Source organism: Gekko japonicus, unplaced genomic scaffold, assembly GCF_001447785.1.
Source record: "Gekko japonicus isolate JY-2015 unplaced genomic scaffold, Gekko_japonicus_V1.1 scaffold1548, whole genome shotgun sequence".
Lineage (NCBI taxonomy): Eukaryota > Metazoa > Chordata > Lepidosauria > Squamata > Gekkonidae > Gekko > Gekko japonicus.
The window spans coordinates 257,592-277,288 of NW_015170328.1; the positions used below are offsets into that span (position 1 = coordinate 257,592).

General features: G+C 50.5%; 1 protein-coding gene across 2 annotated transcripts in view; it reads left to right on the forward strand.

Annotated features, from left to right (window-relative positions):
• Positions 1–12,094, forward strand: part of PIM2 (Pim-2 proto-oncogene, serine/threonine kinase) — a 13,761-nt gene extending 1,667 nt beyond the window's left edge. The window contains exons 2-7 of one of the 2 annotated variants that reach the window (XM_015418117.1): positions 2,479–2,585; positions 3,815–3,865; positions 6,937–7,265; positions 7,798–7,841; positions 8,750–8,926; positions 11,410–12,094. In XM_015418117.1, the coding sequence (XP_015273603.1) occupies positions 2,479–2,585; positions 3,815–3,865; positions 6,937–7,265; positions 7,798–7,841; positions 8,750–8,926; positions 11,410–11,576 (875 nt within the window). In that variant the 3' untranslated portion in view covers positions 11,577–12,094. Of the gene's footprint in view, positions 1–2,478; positions 2,586–3,814; positions 3,866–6,936; positions 7,310–7,797; positions 7,842–8,749; positions 8,927–11,409 lie in introns of both variants that reach the window. The other variant, XM_015418116.1, reaches the window with a different exon arrangement.
• Positions 12,095–19,697: the final 7,603 nt, after the last annotated feature.

The window sequence follows — 19,697 nt, forward strand, 5'->3', positions numbered from 1 at the left end:
AGTGGCTAGCGTAGCTCTCTGCTGCCCCCTATTGGACTCCTGACTGGAGTTGAAAAGAGATGGGAGGATCACAGTGCCGGATGGCGGAACTTGAGTTCATTCACAAATCCACAAGAGTGGACACACCCACACCGACCCAACCGGTCTGAATAAGGACGCAGGATTCTTGTCTCTCTCCAGAGACTACTTTTTCTCCCCTGAAGCAGTTCTCCCCTGCTCCAGTTGAGCCGGTTGCATTTTTTGCATTCTACCTCTGCATTCCCCGAGGTCCTTCTTTGCAACACCCCCTCCCACCCTTCAGACTGGGATATAAGGACGCAGCTGCTGGCGTGACCACCATTCACGCAGCTACTGGCGTGACCACGGGTCAGTCACAAGTTCTCTCAGAGCTGTTATCTCAAGGGCAGTTCTCGAGAGAGCTCTCTCAGCCCCACCTCCCCTCACAGGGTGTCTGTTCTGGGGAAGGGAAAGGAGATTGTAAGCGTCTCTGAGACTCCTTTGGGTAGTGTAAAGTGGGATATAAATCCAATCTCTTCTTGTATCTGATGAAGGGAGCTCTGATTCTCGAAAGCTTATACCCCAAAAAATCTTCTTGCTCTCTACGGAGCTCCGGGAGACGACTGGCTTTTCTGGAGATGCCATCCTGCATTGTTGGGTCTCTGCAATAAAGGGAGTCCTGGCCAGCATACCCCTTTGTTTCTTAAGGGGCAAAGACCTCCTCTTCCTTCTCCTAACTACAGTGTAGCAGACTGAAATACAGGTCCTGTGATTGCCGTATTTCCTTTCTCCCTTCTGGAGAAAAATATCCCCTCTTGCCTGATATGCAGCTGCCGGTGGGGGAGCTAACAAGGTTCGTACAAAGATGGCAACAATCAGCCGGGGTCTCCCGGGTCCAGAGTCCATCCTCCTCCTCTTTTCCTGTTGTTTGTAGCACAGCTGGGCCCGGAGGCATTTAATCGGGAAGCCCGGGCTTGTTTTCCCAGCGGCTCAGCTGGAGAAGCCGGTTCCTGTCGAGAGAGCGGCTGTGAGTCACCGAAAAGGCGGTTTCGCTGCGTGCCGCCGCTTCCCCTGCTCAAGGCAGGAGCGCTGGGAATGAAGCCGCAGGAGCCTGCTGCTCTTGCCTGCCTCTGCGGGGGGGGGGGGGGGGGGGGGTTGGACTAGATGACCTGCAAGGTCCCTTCCAACTCTAACATTCTATGATTCTATCTGATCATCTCTGTTGTTATCTCTTCAGAAAACCCTTGAGATGTAGGATTTAAGACTTCCTACAGGAAATATTGACAGTAGTTTTAGAGTCCTAGCCTGGAAGAGGCCATCTAGTCCAACCTCTTTGGCTCAATGCAGGAAATCTAAACCTAGAGCCAGACAATTATGATTCCAGAGATTCTGCTATTGCCTTTGTGGATGAATGTGAATGCTGCTTTGTAACCTTTCTGTGTGTGCCTCCTTGCTTTGTTCAACCTGTACATTTACAAATAAATTGATTCTGTAGAAACTTCATACATTTTCACCTGTCTCTTCCCTTCCAAAGAAACTGATTCTGTAAATTGTTATGAAACTTCCCATGAGGCATGGGGAACCCTAAATAATATCTATTTCCCCTCTGCTTAGTAAGATTGTGTGTCGGCCCTGGTTCGTACTTGGATGGGAGACCACCAAGCAGGGCTGTAGCCAGGATTTTTTGGTTTGTCGGGCAATTTTTTTCCTTGTCAGGTGCGCGCGCACGCACGCACGCACACACATCCTTCAGCCAGAATAAACAACGCATCCTCCGTCCCCAAAAAGTTTGGCACGGTGTGGGAATGCCGCAGGCCCCTGGGCTATTCGGGTCAGGGCAAGGGAATCAAAGGGTTTAGACTGGGTTAAATCTGTCCTGAACTGGACGGCCCAGGCTAGCCCGGTGTTGTTGGATTTCAGAAGCTAAGCAGGCTCGGCCCTGGTTCGTACTTGGATGGGAGACCACCAAGCAGGGCTGTAGCCAGGATTTTTTGGTTTGTCGGGCAATTTTTTTCCTAGGCAATGGCAAACCACTTCTGAACGCCTCCTGCCTTGAAGAAACCCTGCGGGGTTACCATAAGTCCGCTGTGACTCGACGACATTTCCCAACACCTCCAGACCTGCAGAGGAGCCCGCTGATCGGAGATGTCCTACGTCAGTCATTTTCTTGCCAGTACTTAATCCCAGCTTCAATAGCTCCTTCCTCCTCAGGCTTTCCCCGGATTTATTTATTTATTTGCATTTTTACCCCGCCCTCCCCGCAAACTGGGATAAACTGGTTGAATGGTGGTTACGAAGTAGTTGCTCAGAATCGGGGAACTATTTGTGGTATTCTGTTTAACTCGAGTTGCCCTTGACCGCTTAGAACCGCTGTGGAATAGCGGCTCAGCCGGCGTGAAGCACGTGCTCCGCAGCAGTGCAGAGTTTCTCTGACTCTCACTGCAGCCGGCGTAACCTTGTGGCTTTCTCTCCTTGTTCTAGGCAAAGACAAAGACTCTTCCGCAGCTCTGTATAAGCGAGGCGGTCTGTTGGGCAAAGGCGGCTTTGGCACTGTTTACGCCGGCCAGAGAATCGCGGATGGATTGCAGGTGAGAAGCCGTGACGGAGGTGGTCGCGGGTCCCCAGATTTTAATTTACCCTTACGCTCGGCTTTACTCGGGGAAATCAGTGCGCTCTCAGTGTTTTGGCTCCCGCCTGTGGCAAGAGGGTTTTTGGAGTGGCTGATGCCTGAAATGCCCCAATGATCGCTCAAAAATTGAACCACGAGTTCAGATCGGGGGACTCGGTAATGAGGCCCATGGCTGCCTAGTGACAGCGAAGAGGAGAAGTTGGGGGGGGGGGAGCCATCAAGTCAGTGCTGGGGTTGCCAAGCCTCCAGGGGGGACCTGGAGATCTTCCAGAATGACAACTAACCTTCAGACAACAGAGTTCAGTTCCCCTGGAGAAGATGGCTGATTCGGAGGGTGGACTCTGCGGCATTGTACCCTACTGAGGTCCTTCCCAAGGCTGCACCCCCCAAAAAAATCTCCAGGAATTCCCCAACCCAGAGTTGGTAACCCTAAGCCAGGGGAGCTTAAGAAAGGAGAGGATAGAGCCGGGAGCTGGCCCAGAAGGGGGAGGCAAAATGGGAAGCCACCCCCTTGACACTTAGCAAGAAGGGGAAGGCGGAAAGGGCTGGACGGAGCGGCAGGTGGGCAAGGGTGAGGGGAGGGTTCCCAGATCCTCCCTCCCTCCCGGCCACCGCCAGAGGATGGGGGGCATAAGGTTGCCAGATCCAGGTTGGGGAACTCCTGGAGATTTGGGGGTGGAGCCTGGGGAGGACAGGAACCTCAGTGGGATACAATGCCACAGAGTCCACCCTCCCAAGCATCCATTTTCTCCAGGGGGAACTGATCTCTGCAGTCTGGAGATGAGCTGGAATTCCAGGGGATCCCCAGGTCCCACCTGGAGGGTTGGCATCCCTAGCTGAGGGTCCTGTGTCGGTTTGACTGGCCGTCTCGAATCTCCAGACTCTGGCCTTGAATCGTCGTATCAAGGAGGGCATTTTGTCCGGGCCCTTTCTGGCAACGTTCCCTCTTCCGCACAACCAGTGAAAAGCGTCGGAAGGCCAGCTTTTCTGTGGGCGTGGCTTCCCTGCGCCCAGGCCTTTTGAGGCACCCGCTTGCGTTCTGATGCCTGCCCTGACGCTGTTTTGCCAGGCCCGTGTCGGGTGTGTTCCGTGACGAGATTGGGGTGGGCCAGGAAGGCGAGAGGAGATCTCTGGGTGCTTTTTGTAGTAGGGGACCCGACTCTCATCCGTGCCTTTCTCCCTCCGCAGGTGGCGATCAAGCACGTGGCCAGGAGCAAAGTGGCCGAGTGGGCGCAGCTGGTGAGTTTGAAGAGCATCTCCAGATACGTGTGTCTGTGTGTGTGTTTCCGTCTCCACGAGCCAGGTGGCCACTGGGGGTTAGCCAGAGCCTTGAGGGTGTTGCGATGAGGAGACTTAGGGTGAAATAGCAATACAGGCTTCCACCGAAAGGGGAACTTCATCGTCCCCAAGTCTAGTAAAGCAAAAAGTGTGACATCTCTGCACCGAGAGCTTTCTTTCCCTCCAGTACCGATCTGAGGGTCATCGCCTGCTGCCTGCTGGAGTGGGCGAGACTCAGTGTGATGATGTCACTGTGCAAAGTATGATGATGTCAGAGTGTGCACACTTGAGAGCAGAGATTGGAAGAGGGTGCGGGCAACCTTTCTGTACTCTGAGCAGCCACATTTTCTTGCTATCATCTGTTTTATGTACACATTGACGTGGGGGCTCGAAGGGCCGTCGGGTCCCTTCCAGTGTTCCCTCTAAGCTGAGTCAGTGTGAGCTAGCTCACAGTTTTTTAGCCTCCGGCTCACACATTTTTGTCTTAGCTCAGGAAGGGCGGCTCCAGAGCAAACTAATATATGCAGCATCCAAATCGCTCGCTCACCACTTTAACGCCAGGAGCTCACAAAGTAGAATTTTTGCTCACAATGCTCCAGAGCTTAGAGAGAGCATTGGTCCCTTCTGACTTACGGCAGCCCTATGGATCGATGACCCCCAAAACATCCTCCCGTTCACGACCTCACTTCGGTCTTGCAGACTTGTTTGATATAGTCAGTCCGTCTCATGTTGGGTCTTCCTCTTTTCCTGCCGCCTTCGACTTTTCCTAGGACCCCGTAGCTACAGTGGGGTGTTTGGGCCCCCAGCCCCCTTAATTAAAAGCCCCACCCCACAAATAGCCATGCCAGAAACCTTATTTTGGGGGAGTATTTTTTGGTATTTTTAAAGTGTGTGTGTGTGTAGAAACCTTATTTTTAAGGAGACACACACGCATGCACACCCTGCAGGCAGCAGCACTGTGGCCAGTTTGGTGTAGTGGTTAAGTGCGCGGACTCTCATCTGGGAGAACCGGGTTTGATTCCCCACTCCTCCACTTGCAGCTGCTGGATGACCTTGGGCAAGCCATAGTTCTGGCACAGCTGTTCTCGAAAAAGAGCACTTTCTGTCAGAGCTCTCTCAGCCCCACCTACCTCACAGGGTTTCCGCGTCTGAGACACCTTCGGGTAGTGAAGGGTGGGGCATAAATCCAATCTCTTCTTCTTTTACCTCACAGGGTGTCTGTTGTGGGGAGGGGAAGGGAAAGGAGTTTGTAAGCCGCTCTGGTCCGGGACCAGAGTTCCCTCTAAGCTGAGTTCGTGTGAGCTAGCTCACAGTTTTTTAGCCTCCGGCTCACACATTTTTGTCTCAGCTCGGGGAGGATGACTCCAGAACAAACTCATTGATGCAGGAGCCAAATCACTCGCTCACAACTTTCATGCCAGTAGCTCACCAAGTAGACTTTTTGGTCACAGCTTAGAGGGAACATTGTCCGGGACCCAAGTTAAAACATGAAATGGCTGAGCGATGAAGAGAGTCTGGTGAAGCAAGCTATGATGCAGCAGCAGAAGTGGAAGCAGGAGATGGCCAGTTCCACTGCGGGCCTGATGGAAGATCTCCGGGGGCCTCATCTGGCCCCCAGACCGCATGTTTGACACCCCTGACCTAGGTTGTAGCCAGCGGGACCGGGCTAGCAGAAAGGGGGATTGTTGGAGATGCATTGAAGGTGCCACTCTTGAGTGCCCTTCTAAGATTTCTTGCCCTGTAGAAGGGAACTCAGAAGGCCTTTACATGCCTTCCGAAGGCCATTAAATGCCCTCTGACCTGTTTTTTTCCTAGGGACTGACACACTTGCTGCCCCGTCCCTTGAAAGGAAGGGCTAGAAACTGGCTGGGAGCCCCTCCCCTTTTAGAGACAGGCATTCAGATTAATGTAATTAACTGTAATTTAACTTCCCCCTTAAACATTTAAATGTCCCCCAAACAAAGTCCTGGCTGTTTTCTTCTTGCCAGCTTTCTTCATTCTCCAACTGTCACATCCATGCATAGTAACGGGGGGGGGGATACCACGGCATGAAGTAGCTGGATCCCGAGCACCATTTGTACTTTATTTTATACTCCGCCTTTCCCCCCAGATGGGATGCAAAGTGGCTCGCCTCCTTCTCCCCTTCCTTGGTTTTTAGCCTCACGACAATCCTGGGAGGTGTGTGTATGTGTGTGACTGGCCCAAGGCCACCCGGCGGGCTTCCAAAGCAGAGGGAGGACTCGAACCTGGATCTCCCACATCCCAATCCCAACACTCCGATCATTACACCGCCCTGGCTGCTGAATGGAGCAGAACTTGGGAGCACACGAAAGCAGCCTTACACCGAATCAGACCGCTGGTCTGTCAAAGTCAATATTGTCTAGTGGGTCTCCAGGTTCTCGGGCTGAGGTCTTTTGCATCACCTCCTGCCTTTTAACTGGAGATAGTAAAACAGTAAATCACCGTGTGCAATGAAACAATATTTGTTGGTTTTTATATGCAATGTTTAGAATTCAATCATTAACAAAATTACAACAATAACACTACGATATGCAATATAAAGCTTAGCAGTACATACAGAGTAATACAGTACTAGTTACAAACGACGGAGTTCTAGTACACTATCCGTTTGCGTGTCCTTCTTCAGGCTTGTCATTCTGTAATTATTTCTTCATTAGAATGAAGTGCTGCAAGCTGCAATGGAGTGTAACATGCTTAATAACCAAAAACATAAAAATTACTCTAATATACAGAGGAGCATTTTACATTTTATAAACTCACCCATATTTCAAAATGCTAATTCTTCTAATGGAGATGGCAGGGATCGAACCCAGGACCTTCTGCATGCCAAGCAGACGGTTTGCCACTGAGCCAGCACTCCTGCCACCCGGGAAATGGCTCATGTTTGTCTCCCTGCTAGACCAACAGCACATCTTCCTCCTGGATTTTTGTGTCTGGCTCCATGCTGACCCGGTATCCCTGAACCACTTGCGCTAATTATTCTCTTTCCCCCTTTTGTCCTTCCCTTGCAGCCGAACGGGACGGTGGCGCCCCTAGAAGTGGTATTGACCAGCCTGGTTTGCGCAGGCAACGGCCACCGTGGCGTCATCCGGCTCTTGGATTGGTACGAGACGCCGGAAGGCTTCTTCCTGGTCCTGGAGAGGCCCGAACACTGCCAGGACCTCTTCGACTACGTGACTGAGCACGGGCCCCTACCCGAGAAGCTCTCCCGCCACTTCTTCCGCCAGGTGGTGGAAGCCGTCGGCCACTGCCATGCCCAGGGGGTGGTTCACCGGGACATCAAGGACGAGAACATCTTGGTGGACGTCCGCACCGGCAGCCTCAAGTTGATCGACTTCGGGTCGGGGGCCTTGCTGAGAGAGTCTGTCTACACAGAGTTTGATGGTGAGGCTCAGGACCGTTCTGGATTGGGGGGGAGGGCGCTGAAGGATCGCAGCTCCAGCAGCAGGGAGGTGGGGCAGCTGAGAGCCGGCGTGGACAAGTAGCTGGCACGGTCTGGATGCAGTGGGTGAGATCCTGGTCTATAGTGTCGCTCAGGGGTCCCCGACACGGTGCCCTTGGGCGCCACGGCACCCGCCGACACCGTTCCCAGCGGCCTGCCAAGTGTTTTTAGAAAGCGAGCCGGGGCAGTGACATTTTTGACCAGCAGGGCTTCTGACTGGTTAAGCCAATAAAAGGACATCCTGTTAAACACAGCCTCTCCCCAAAATGTTGAAGAGCAACTATTAGAGTTATGGCCGCCCGGCAGGGCTCTTTTTGTAGCAGGAACTCCTTTGCATATTAAGCCGCATTCCCCTAATGTAGCCAATCCTCCAAGAGCTTACAGAGCTCTTGGACGTCCGCACCGGCAGCCTCAAGTTGATCGACTTCGGGTCGGGGGCCTTGCTGAGAGAGTCTGTCTACACAGAGTTTGATGGTGAGGCTCAGGACCGTTCTGGATTGGGGGGGAGGGCGCTGAAGGATCGCAGCTCCAGCAGCAGGGAGGTGGGGCAGCTGAGAGCCGGCGTGGACAAGTAGCTGGCACGGTCTGGATGCAGTGGGGGAGATCCTGGGCTATAGTGTCGCTCAGGGGTCCCCGACACGGTGCCCGCCAAGTGTTTTTAGAAAGCGAGCGGGGGCAGCCATCCCAGAGGTTGTTTCAATGCAGAAGACAAACAGAGGTGGTTTGCCCTTGCCTGCCTCTGTGCAGCAGCCCTGGGCTTCCATGGTGGACTCCCCTCCGAGGACTAACCAAGACGCACCTTCCTTATCTTTGGGGATCTGCCCAGATTGGGCCAGCCTGGGTCGTCCCAAGCCAGGGCAGAAATTTAGCTTCCCGTAGACGTCTCCTTTTAAAGCGCTGCTCGTATCCTTCAGACGTTTTCAATGTCTGCGGTGGCTCAGGTGGTTAAGACGCTGAACTGCAGGCTGTGGAAGGTCGGTAGTTCAGCAGTTCGAGACCCAGGTTGCCATGTGGCGGAGTGAGCCCCCGTCTCTAGTTCCAGCTCCTGCCAACCTAGCAGTTCGAAAGCAAGAAATTGCAAGTAGATAAATAGGTACTACTTTGGTGGGAAGGTAACAGCGTTCCGTGCACCTTGGTGTTTAGTCATGCCGGCCACATGACCACGGAAACGTCTTCGGACAGCGCTGGCTCTTCGGCTATGAAACGGAGATGAGCACCGCAACCCTAGAGTCGGACTCGACTGGCTTTCGAGCAAGGGAACCTTTACCTTTAGACTTCTCCTTTTAAAGCGTTGCTTGTATCCTTCAGATGTTTTAAATGATCCAGGCCAGTCGGAAAGCACTACGATCTCACACTGAACTTTCCCTCTGTCTCTCTTTCAGGCACGCGTGTCTACAGCCCGCCCGAGTGGGTGGCATTCCAGCAGTATCACGCCCTTCCAGCGGCCATCTGGTCACTGGGAGTCCTGCTGTATGACCTGGTGTGCGGAGACATCCCCTTTGAGCGGGACGAGGAGATCACGAAAGCCAGCGTCAAGTTCCATGTGCCTGTCTCTGCTGGTGAGAGCCCTTCTGACTCACCCTGCGCGGACTCATAGAAATTAAAAGAGCAGAGTTCGAGTCCAGCGGCACCTTTAAGACCAACGAAGTTTTATTTTGGGTGTAAGCTTTTGTGGGCATGCACGCTTCTACAGGGGAAGGGAAAGGAGTTTGTAAACCGCTCTGAGACTCCAAGTGAAGGGCGGGGTATAAATCCAATCTCTTCTTCTTCTTCTTCTACAGCGAAACAGAAGTCACCATATAGAGCCAGTTTGGTGTAGTGTTTAGGAGCGCGGGCTCTAATCTGGGAGAACTGGGTTTGATTCCCCACGCCTCCACGTGCAGCTGCTGGTCTGACTTTGGGTCAGTTACAAGTTCTTTCAGAGCTGTTCTCTCACAAGCAGTTCTCGAAGGAGCTCTCTCAGCCCCACCTGTGCCTCAGGGTGTGTGTTGTGGGGAAGGGAAAGGAAATGGTAAACTGTTCTGAGACTCTGAGTGAAGAGGTGGGGTATAAATCCAATCTCCTCCTCCTCCTCTTCCTGGTTTGAATGCGGCTCAGGAGGAGGTGGAGATGGAGATGATTGGATTTATACCCCACCTCTTCACTCAGAGTCTCAGAACGGCTTCTTCTTCTTCTTCGAGGGTGGGGAGGGTAGTTGCTGGGAAGGGCTCATTAGAGTCAAGACTGCAGAAGTAACTGAGCAATAGATACAGCTAAGATTGGATTAAGGCAACTGGTAATTGCCTTAATCTGATCTGACCAACTGCCTTAATCCAATTTTAGCTGTATCTATTGCTCACATACTTCTGCATCTGGACTCTAATGAGCCCTTCCCAGCAACGGCCCCTCCCCACCTATATGGTGACTTCTGTTTCAGTTTGGAGTGTGCGTGCCCATGAAACCTTATGCCCAGAATGAAACTCCGTTGGTCTCAATAGTGCCACCGGACTCAGACTTTGTTCTGTTGCTTCAGGCCAACATAACTACCCACCTGAATCTATCTGAAGAAGTGTGCTTGCATATGAAAGCTTATCCACAGAATTAAACTCTGTTGGTCTCAAAGGTGCCGCTGAGTATCTGAAGAAGTGTGCTTGCACGCGGAAGCTTATCCCCAGAATTAAACTTGGTGGTCTCAAAGGTGTCGCTGAGTATCTGAAGAACTGTGCGTGCATGCGAAAGCTTATCCCCAGAATTAAATTCTGTTGGTCCCAAAGGTGCCACTGAGTATCTGAAGAAGTGTGCTTGCACGCGAAAGCTTATCCCCAGAGTTAAACTCTGTTGGTCTCAAAGGTGCCACTGGACTCAAACTTTGCTCTATTGCTTCAGACCAACCTGCCAGAATCTATCTTTCGACAGGATTGACATTTCTTGCAGCCCAGAAGGACACCCCTTCTGTTGACTTCTCAGACTCATGGCTTACTTAGTTCTGTTTCGGTTCAACTGGGGGGCGGGGGGGGAGGACAACATAGGTAAGAAATACGTTAGAACTGGAGATTGATGTGCCCTAATTTGTGAGAATCCCATCCTTAGACACCCCCCCATCCATCTTCTTTCAAGCCCGGAGGTGAATTTTACAGCATCTTGGCTGTGTAGAGTGTTTCCCTTGTCCCCCGAAACGAAGAACTGCATTTAAATCTACCGTTCCAAATTACATTACATATCCAATTATATTCTTGAACCGAGACAGAACTAAGCTTGTCATTTTTTTCAATCTGTTAAAAAAATAAGTGTCCTCACTATCTTGCATGCTAATTTAACAAACCACTCCTATATGTACAACCGTGAGATGTAATTCCATTTCATCGTCTGACGAACACAAAAGCTCACACCTTGGAGTCAGTGTTCCCTCTAAGCTGAGCTAGTGCGAGCTAGCTCACAGCTTTCTAGCCTCCAGCTCGCACATTTTGGTCTTCGCTCAGGAAGGGACGGCTCCGGAGCAAACTAATTTATGCAGCAGCCAAATTGCTCGTTAACAACTGTAATGCCAGTAACTCACAAAGGAGGATTTTTGCTCACAAGACTCTCCACAGCTTAGAGGAAGCATTGCTTGGAATAGAACTTTGTTGGTCTTAAAGGTGCCACTGGACTCTGACTTTGTTCTCTGTCCGTTTGTTAGTCTTAAAGGTGCTTCTGGGCTTTTTACTCTTTGGCTACACAAAATAAGCTGTGGCTGACACACACTACCCCCCTCACTGGCTCTTTCTTAACTGCCGCCTCTCCTGCCAGTTTGGTGTAGTGGTTAAGTGTGCGGACTCTAATCTGGGAGAACCGGGTTTGATTCCCCCACTCCTCCACTTGCACCTGCTGATGTGACCTTGGGTCAGTCACAAGCTCTGGCACAGCTGTCCTTGAAAAAGAGCAGTTTGTGTCAGAGTTCTCTCAGCCCCACCCACCTCACAGGGTGTCTGTTGTGGGGAGGGGAAGGGAAAGGAGTTTGTAAGCCGCTCTGAGACTCCAAGTGAAGGGCGGGGTATAAATCCAATCTCTTCTTCTTCTTCCTCAGACTGCCAAGATCTCATCCGATGGTGCTTATCTCCCGATCCTGCCAAGCGGCCGACCGTAGAGCAGGTGCTCCTTCACCGGTGGCTGAAAGTGGACCCCCTTCTTCAGCCCGAAGAAATACCCACCTCGGCCCCTCCCAGGGGCACCGCTTCGAACAGTAGCGGCTGAAGGTACTAAACGCTGCCTCCTGCCCGTTGTGAGGTGGGAATGGTGGTGCTAATGGTACCAAACGGACCTCAGGACAGCCACTGGCTGACGAAGCGTTAACCTGGTTCTACAGGTTTCTTACTGACTGCACTTGCGGACAGGAAGGTTCTAGAGCTGGGCAGAAAACGGAGTCATCCATGCTCAAAGTCCCTCCGCCGTTCAAATGATGTTTGATTTCTGGCCTACCCAGACATCTGGATGCATGTAAATACTTGTGTATTGATATTTGACCAGAGTCCCTGCAGCTGTCTTGGGGAGAAGGAGTCCGGGGTGAAATTCTAATTCTACCCCGAATTTGTGTTTTACCCTATGGGGTCAGCCAGTAGGCAAAGTATCCCTTTTTGTATAGGTTTGGTTTACAGCTATGTGGCTTTCTTCCTTTCTTTGTTCGTTTTAATTATTTTATTTGTTGAAATATTTGTACAGAGAGATGCTACCCACCGACAAGATCTGTACAGAAATCTATTTAATAAAAAGACGACCTTGTGAAACTGATTCTTTTTTTATATATATAAAATTTTATTTTAAAGTTTTAAGAGGATACAGAAAGAAAAAAAGGAACATGGGTAAAAGCATAGGGAATATAGAATCATAGAATGTTAGAGTTGAAAGGGGTCTTGCAGGTCATCTAGTCCAACCCCCTGCACTCTGCAGGAGCATAGCCAAAAGATAGCCCTACGTACCTACAACATACCCGAAAGATGGTCGTCCAGCCTCTTCTTGAAAACATCCAGCGAAGGAGCATCCACCACCTCCCGAGGCAGACTGTTCCACTGCTCAACTGACAGGAAGTTTCTCTGTAACGACTCCCTTGTAATTTCCACCCAATATAATTGCCAAAACCACAATGTAAAGGCAATTTGACAGATATTGAAGAAGAAGAAGAAAAGATTGGATTTATGCCCTGCCCTTCACTGCCCAAAGGTGTCTCAGAGTGGCTTACAAACTCCTTTCCCTTCCCCTCCCCACAACAGACACCCTGGGAGGTAGAAGAAGAAGAAGAGGAATTGGATTTATACCCCGCCCTTCATTACCCGAAGGAGTCTCAGAGCGGCTTACAAACTCCTTTCCCTTCCCCCTCCCCACAACAGACACCCTGTGAGGTAGGTGGGGCTCAGAGAACTCTGACAGAAACTGCTCTTTTTCAAGGACAGCTCTGACAGAACTATGGCTTGCCCAAGGTCATCCAGCAGGTGCAAGCGGAGGAGTGGGGAATCAAACCCGGTTCTCCCAGATTAGAGTCCGCACACTTAACCCCGACACCAAACTGGCTCTTTATCAGAATATGTGTGTATATTAAAAAAGTATATGGCATAATAGCTTAACTAATATATAACACTATATATGGTATAATGGCATAAGAGGGTCGTTATACTGATCTTCTAAGTTACTACGTTATATATATTTTAAGCTATATTCTTATGCCATTCTACCATATATAGTGTTATATAACTAATTTATGCAGCAGCCAAATCGCTCGTTCACAACTGTAATGCCAGTAGCTCACAAAGGAGGATTTTTGCTCACAAGACTAATATATAACACTATATATGGTATAATGGCATAAGAATATAGCTTAAAATATATATAACGTAGTAACTTAGAAGATCAGTATAACGACCCACTTGATATATTCTACCATTTTATCCTAATCTTATCTATTCTATGGTATAGCATAAATAACCTCATAGACATTTTAATAAAATTTTCACACAATAGTTTGTTATAGTAAGCAACAAATACATAATGCCCTTGTATAAATCAATGGTGTGACCTCATTTGTACAGTTCTGGTCACCACACCTCAAAAAGGATATTATTGCATTGGAAAAAGTGCAGAAAAGGGCAACTCGAATGATAAAAGTGTTGGAACACTTTCCCTATGAAGAACGGTTAAAGTGCTTGGGGCTCTTTAGCTTGGAGAAACGACGGCTGAGGGGTGACCTGATTGAGGTTTACAAGACTATGCATGGGATAGAGCAGGTCGAGAAGGAAGGACTTTTCTCCCTTTCTCACAATACAAGAACTCGTGGGCACTCCATGAAATTGCTGAGCAGTCCGGTCAGAACAGAAAAGTCCTTCTTCACCCAAAGAATGATTAACACATGGCAGTGGCAGTGGCTACAAGTATGGACGGCTTCAAGGGGGAATTAGATAAGCATATGGAGAATCAGTGGCTCTTAGTCACAAGGTATAGATAGGGACTCTCAGTCTGGGGCAGGTGATGCTCTGTCTTCTTGGTGCTTGGGGGGGTCAATAGTGGGAGGGCTTCTAATGTCCTGGCCCCACTGCTGGACCTCCTGATGGCACCTGATATCTTTGTCCACTGTGTGACCCAGAGTGTTGGACTAGATGGGCCATTGGCCTGATCCAACACTGGCTTCTCTTATGTTCTTATGTTATACAAATAATGCCCTATATCAGGGGTCATTTCCTGCAGGAGCGTACAGGAGCAGAGCTCCGGCAGTAAAGAGCCCAGGGGGTGGGCACATGCAACAGGCTTCCAGCTTTCCCCCGCCATTTTTAAAACCAAGCGATATGCGCTTGGGCGAAGCTTCGCCCTGAGCGTTTGTTAAAATAATAAAAAACCCTTACTTTAACTTCCCAGAGGAGTCCGGGACTACAGGGAGGCCAGGTTGGGCTTTAAACTTTAAAGGTAAGTCCTTACCTTTAAAGTTTAAATGTAATGGGGGGGGGGGGTTTGAGCATGCGCAAAAATTGCCATTCTCTGAATGGCTGCCTATGCGCATGCTCAAACTGTCCTTTAAAAAAAAAAAAAACGCCGACGCCCGCAGCTTGTCAGCGGGCGTCCAACGGAGGGCTCCGCAAAATGGAGGGTAAGTGTGATCGCGTTTATGCCGGCAGAAACGCCCCGTCTGAAAGCACATGTCAAGGTGAGAGAAAAATGGTAGGCAGGTAATTTATATCTACTTAGGAAGGTGGGGGTAGGGCTGAGTCATTGTCTTGTAGGAGTTCCCCAGGCTGTGAAAACATGCTAATGGAGGAGCTTTCCTGAGGAGGTTCTTTTGCATATGGATGGGCTGTTGAAATTCTAATCTTATCTGCAGTGCTATTGTAAGATGTAGAGCCTTTTGTGTTTTTCAGGACAGGAAACCATGCCCTATTTATTTTTAAACTCTCTTCTTTCCTGTTGAAATTGTGTTTATGTTTATGAATTTCAATGACTTCTCTGTGTAATCTGACATGGTAATTGGATGTGTTGTCCAGCCTTTCAGTGTCTTGGAATAAAATACTGTGAGGCAGGTTAGGCTGAGAGAGTGTGACTGGCCCTAGATCACCCCGTATTTATGCCGTAGCCAAATCACTCGCTCACAACTTTAATGCCAGTCGCTCACAAAGAAGAATTCCTGCTCACCAGACTCCACAGCTTAGAGGGAGCACTGCTTGTGACTGACCCAAAGGTCAGGCCAGCAGCTGCATGTGGAGGAGTGGGGAATCAAACCTGGTTCTCCCAGATTAGAGTCCGCACTCCTAACCAGTACACCAAACTGGCTCTCCTGGGGTGGCTGCTTGTATCTCCTTCTCTCCTCCTCTCTCCATTCTTTCAGAGTAGATGGAGCACTTGAAAGAAAATAATTAACTGGCTTCGAAGAGAGAAGCCGAATGGAAACCTCCCGGCCGTCGTGTCTCCTGTTGACTCAGATGCCACTCCCCGAGTCAGAAACAGAAGATCCCCGTGCCAAAGAGAGAACACCTGGCTTACGAAAGCACCAGGACCGCTTCCTGGAAACTCCTCCCGCAGGGATGCCGGTCTCGGAATGCCAAGCAGGATGAAGGAGTGACGTGCGACTGTTCCCAGCGTCACTCAAAAGTGTTGACTCACCCGCCCAAGTACACACGCTTATCCGCCACACCCCGACAAGGCCTGCGCCATCCACCTGTGTGTGCTTTGTCTCTGTGTCCTTGCCCGACGTAGCACAGCATCCTGTTGGGAGTTACAACCCGAGGAGTTAATAGAAGGGCAGACGAATTGGGTGAAAGGTGGCTCTGTGACAGGGCAGAGATCGAGGGTTCAAGAGGAGCCGCAGCTCAGTGGCAGAGCCTCTGCTTGGCGTGCAGGAGGTCCCAGGTTCAATCCTCCGGCATCTCCGGTTAAAAAGGACCAGGCAGGAGGGGATGGGAAAGACCTTGACCTGAGACCCTGGCTCAGTGGCAGAGCCTCTGCTTGGCGTGCAGGAGGTCCCAGGTTCAATCCTCCGGCATCTCCGGTTAAAAAGGACCAGGCAGGAGGGGATGGGAAAGACCTTGACCTGAGACCCTGGCTCAGTGGCAGAGCCTCTGCTTGGCGTGCAGGAGGTCCCAGGTTCAATCCTCCGGCATCTCCGGTTAAAAAGGACCAGGCAGGAGGGGATGGGAAAGACCTTGACCTGAGACCCTGGCTCAGTGGCAGAGCCTCTGCTTGGCGTGCAGGAGGTCCCAGGTTCAATCCTCCGGCATCTCCGGTTAAAAAGGACCAGGCAGGAGGGGATGGGAAAGACCTTGACCTGAGACCCTGGCTCAGTGGCAGAGCCTCTGCTTGGCGTGCAGGAGGTCCCAGGTTCAATCCTCCGGCATCTCCGGTTAAAAAGGACCAGGCAGGAGGGGATGGGAAAGACCTTGACCTGAGACCCTGGCTCAGTGGCAGAGCCTCTGCTTGGCGTGCAGGAGGTCCCAGGTTCAATCCTCCGGCATCTCCGGTTAAAAAGGACCAGGCAGGAGGGGATGGGAAAGACCTTGACCTGAGACCCTGGCTCAGTGGCAGAGCCTCTGCTTGGCGTGCAGGAGGTCCCAGGTTCAATCCTCCGGCATCTCCGGTTAAAAAGGACCAGGCAGGAGGGGATGGGAAAGACCTTGACCTGAGACCCTGGCTCAGTGGCAGAGCCTCTGCTTGGCGTGCAGGAGGTCCCAGGTTCAATCCTCCGGCATCTCCGGTTAAAAAGGACCAGGCAGGAGGGGATGGGAAAGACCTTGACCTGAGACCCTGGCTCAGTGGCAGAGCCTCTGCTTGGCGTGCAGGAGGTCCCAGGTTCAATCCTCCGGCATCTCCGGTTAAAAAGGACCAGGCAGGAGGGGATGGGAAAGACCTTGACCTGAGACCCTGGCTCAGTGGCAGAGCCTCTGCTTGGCGTGCAGGAGGTCCCAGGTTCAATCCTCCGGCATCTCCGGTTAAAAAGGACCAGGCAGGAGGGGATGGGAAAGACCTTGACCTGAGACCCTGGCTCAGTGGCAGAGCCTCTGCTTGGCGTGCAGGAGGTCCCAGGTTCAATCCTCCGGCATCTCCGGTTAAAAAGGACCAGGCAGGAGGGGATGTGAAAGAGACCTTGGAAAGCCCCTGCCAGTCTAAGTAGACAATCCTGATCTTGATGGACCAAGGGCCTGATTCAGTATAAGGCGGTTTCGTGGGTTCAAGATACCTGGTAAGGGAAGCATAGAAATTCTACTTTGTGAGCTCCTGGTTGTGAGCGAGCAATTTGGCTGCTGCATAAATTAGTTGGCTCTGGAGCCACCCTTCCTGAGCTAAGACAAAAATGTGTGAGCCGCAGGCTGAAAAACTGTGAGCTAGCTCACACTAACTCAGCTTAGAGGGAACACTGATTACTCCATCACCTTTCATCATAAGTCCACATAAGGCAGATTCATTTCCCAGGCGTGAAAGAGAGCCAGGAAGTCCGGCTGGGATGCAATGAGAATTGTGCCTTCGTGGCTAAAACCAACAACCTTTATCTATCTCTACAGGTTCCGGTGGGTCACTGTGTTGGTCTGAAGCAACAGAACAAAATTTGAGTCCAGTGGCACCTTTAAGACCAACAGCGGTTAATTCTCTGGGGACAAGCGTTTGTGTCCATGCACTGTTGTATCTGAAGAAGTGTGCCTGCACACAAAAGCTCATACCCAGAATTAAACTTTGTTGGTCTTAAAGCTGCCACTGGACTCAGACTCTGTTCCATCTCTACAGGGTTATCCTGATGTAGATTATCCACGGTCTTCTGAAGAGAAACCACTCTGTGTACACAGCATTCTCTGACGCAGGTAATCCAGAGATAAGGTTGACTAAGCACGATACACAGATCAGACCTACTAATCAGAATGGCTAATTTATCTCTGTTTTTTAACCTATGCAGCTGTGGGTGGCAGACATGAGTTGTCCATTGGCGACAACATTCCCATGGTGCAGTGTTCTTAAAGACTCTCTTATCGGTCTATCAAGGTGGGCTGTTTTTGCCCTGATAGGGCTGCCAACCTCCTGCTATTACATCTGCTCTCCAGCCAACCGATATCAGTTCCCCTGAAGAAAATGGCTGCTTTGGGGGGTGGACTCTGGCACTGGACCCTGTTGAGGTTCCTCCTCCCCCCAAACTCTACCCTTCCCGTGCTGCACCCTCCAAATCTCCAGAAACTTCCCAACCTGGAGTCGGCAACCCCAGGGAAAGGCTCTGCCTGTTGAATGTTCACCCTTCCGCCCGTTTGTTGCAGCTCTGTGTAGCTTGTGTTCTACTCTGGATAGAGAGGACAAGTTACTGTCGCAGCGCTATAGACTAAGGAAGCCTTCTGACGCAAGATGACTGGCAGGAAAAGGTGAATGGCTTAAAGGGCTAGAGTCATAACAGAGCGTTTCTGGAAGGTGCTTTGATAAAGGGAATGGGAGTGTGCACTCTACTACTGCTTACAGTTGGCTACTGTTTTCTGTATAGGGTTGCCAATTCCTGGAGATTTGGAGGGTGCAGTACGGGAAGCGTAGAGTTTGGGGAGGGCAGGGCCTCAGCAGGATACAATGCCACAGAGTCCACCCTCCTTAGTAGCCATTTTCTCCCGGGCAACGGAGCTCTGCTGGCTGGTGAACAGTTGCGATATTGGGAGATCGCCAGGCGGCACCTGGGAGTTGGCAACCCTGTTACCTTGCTCCCCTGCGCTGCCTTCCACTTATGTGACACCGATTCATTCATTCATTCGTTCATTCATTCAATACTTCAAATTAGTGAATCACCCAGTCCCTGTATGGGCAGGGCTCTGTGTGATGTACAATAAAAGTTAATCTCAAAATGGCACTACTAATCCACTCGTAAAGCCAGTGTTGCCGCCCTGTGGGCAGGGCGAAGAGGAGGCAGAAATGGAAGAAGATGGAAGAAAGAGGGGAGGGTGCCAGCCGCGGTGGAAAACCGTCGCCACCCTTGACCAAAAGCCCGGCGGAACATCTTTGCCTTACAGGCCCTGTGCATCAAGTCCCTCAGAGCCCTGGTGGTATTTGGCAGAGTTCCAGAACCTGAAAAGGTTAGTCAAACAGAAAAGAGGGCCAACAATAAAAGCTTAATATATATATCGTATATAAAAAGACACACGTAGTTATTGACAAAGAATTTATATATAAGGGCACAAGCACAGCTCATGTAAAAATACCAGAATCTAGCACACAAGGGCCAATGGACTAGATCTGACGCGTTTCAGCCTGCATAGGCCTTCTTCAGAGGTCAAACACAGTGAGGAACATATTGGCTTCTATAATAGTACCGTACAATCATATAGAAATAAAATATAAATACAAGGACCAGGAAAATGTTGTTCCAAAATGAAACCACCAGGCACAGAAAAAAAGTACAAATGAGGCCTCCAAAGATGCAATCACATGGCAAGTGGTGTTTCACTGGTAATGCTTTCTGGTCCAGAAAGTGCCTTCCGGCTATGATTGTTTAGCCAAAGTGTCCTAAGGACAATTCTATTGAAGACACTTTGGCTAAACAATCATAGGAAGGCACTTTCTGGACCTATGCAGGCTGAAACGCGTCAGGTCAAGTCCATCAGCCCTTGTGTGTTAGATTCTTTCCAGGTTCTGGATCCCAGGTTTCTAGGTTCATCCCCCCCCCCCTTTTTTTGACCCGGTATTTGGCAGAGTTCCACCAGGTTGGAGCCAGGCCTGAGAAGGACCCGGTTGTGACTTTATTATAGGAGCCCATTTTCTGCGTTGTCCCACCTACCACATCTAGTACTTTTTCAGATTTCTGCTTTTATTGTCAGCTTATGCAACACCTTAAATGTATTACAAAGACTATAAAGAGAGACTATAAAGTGTTTCCAGTTGCCCTCAGCA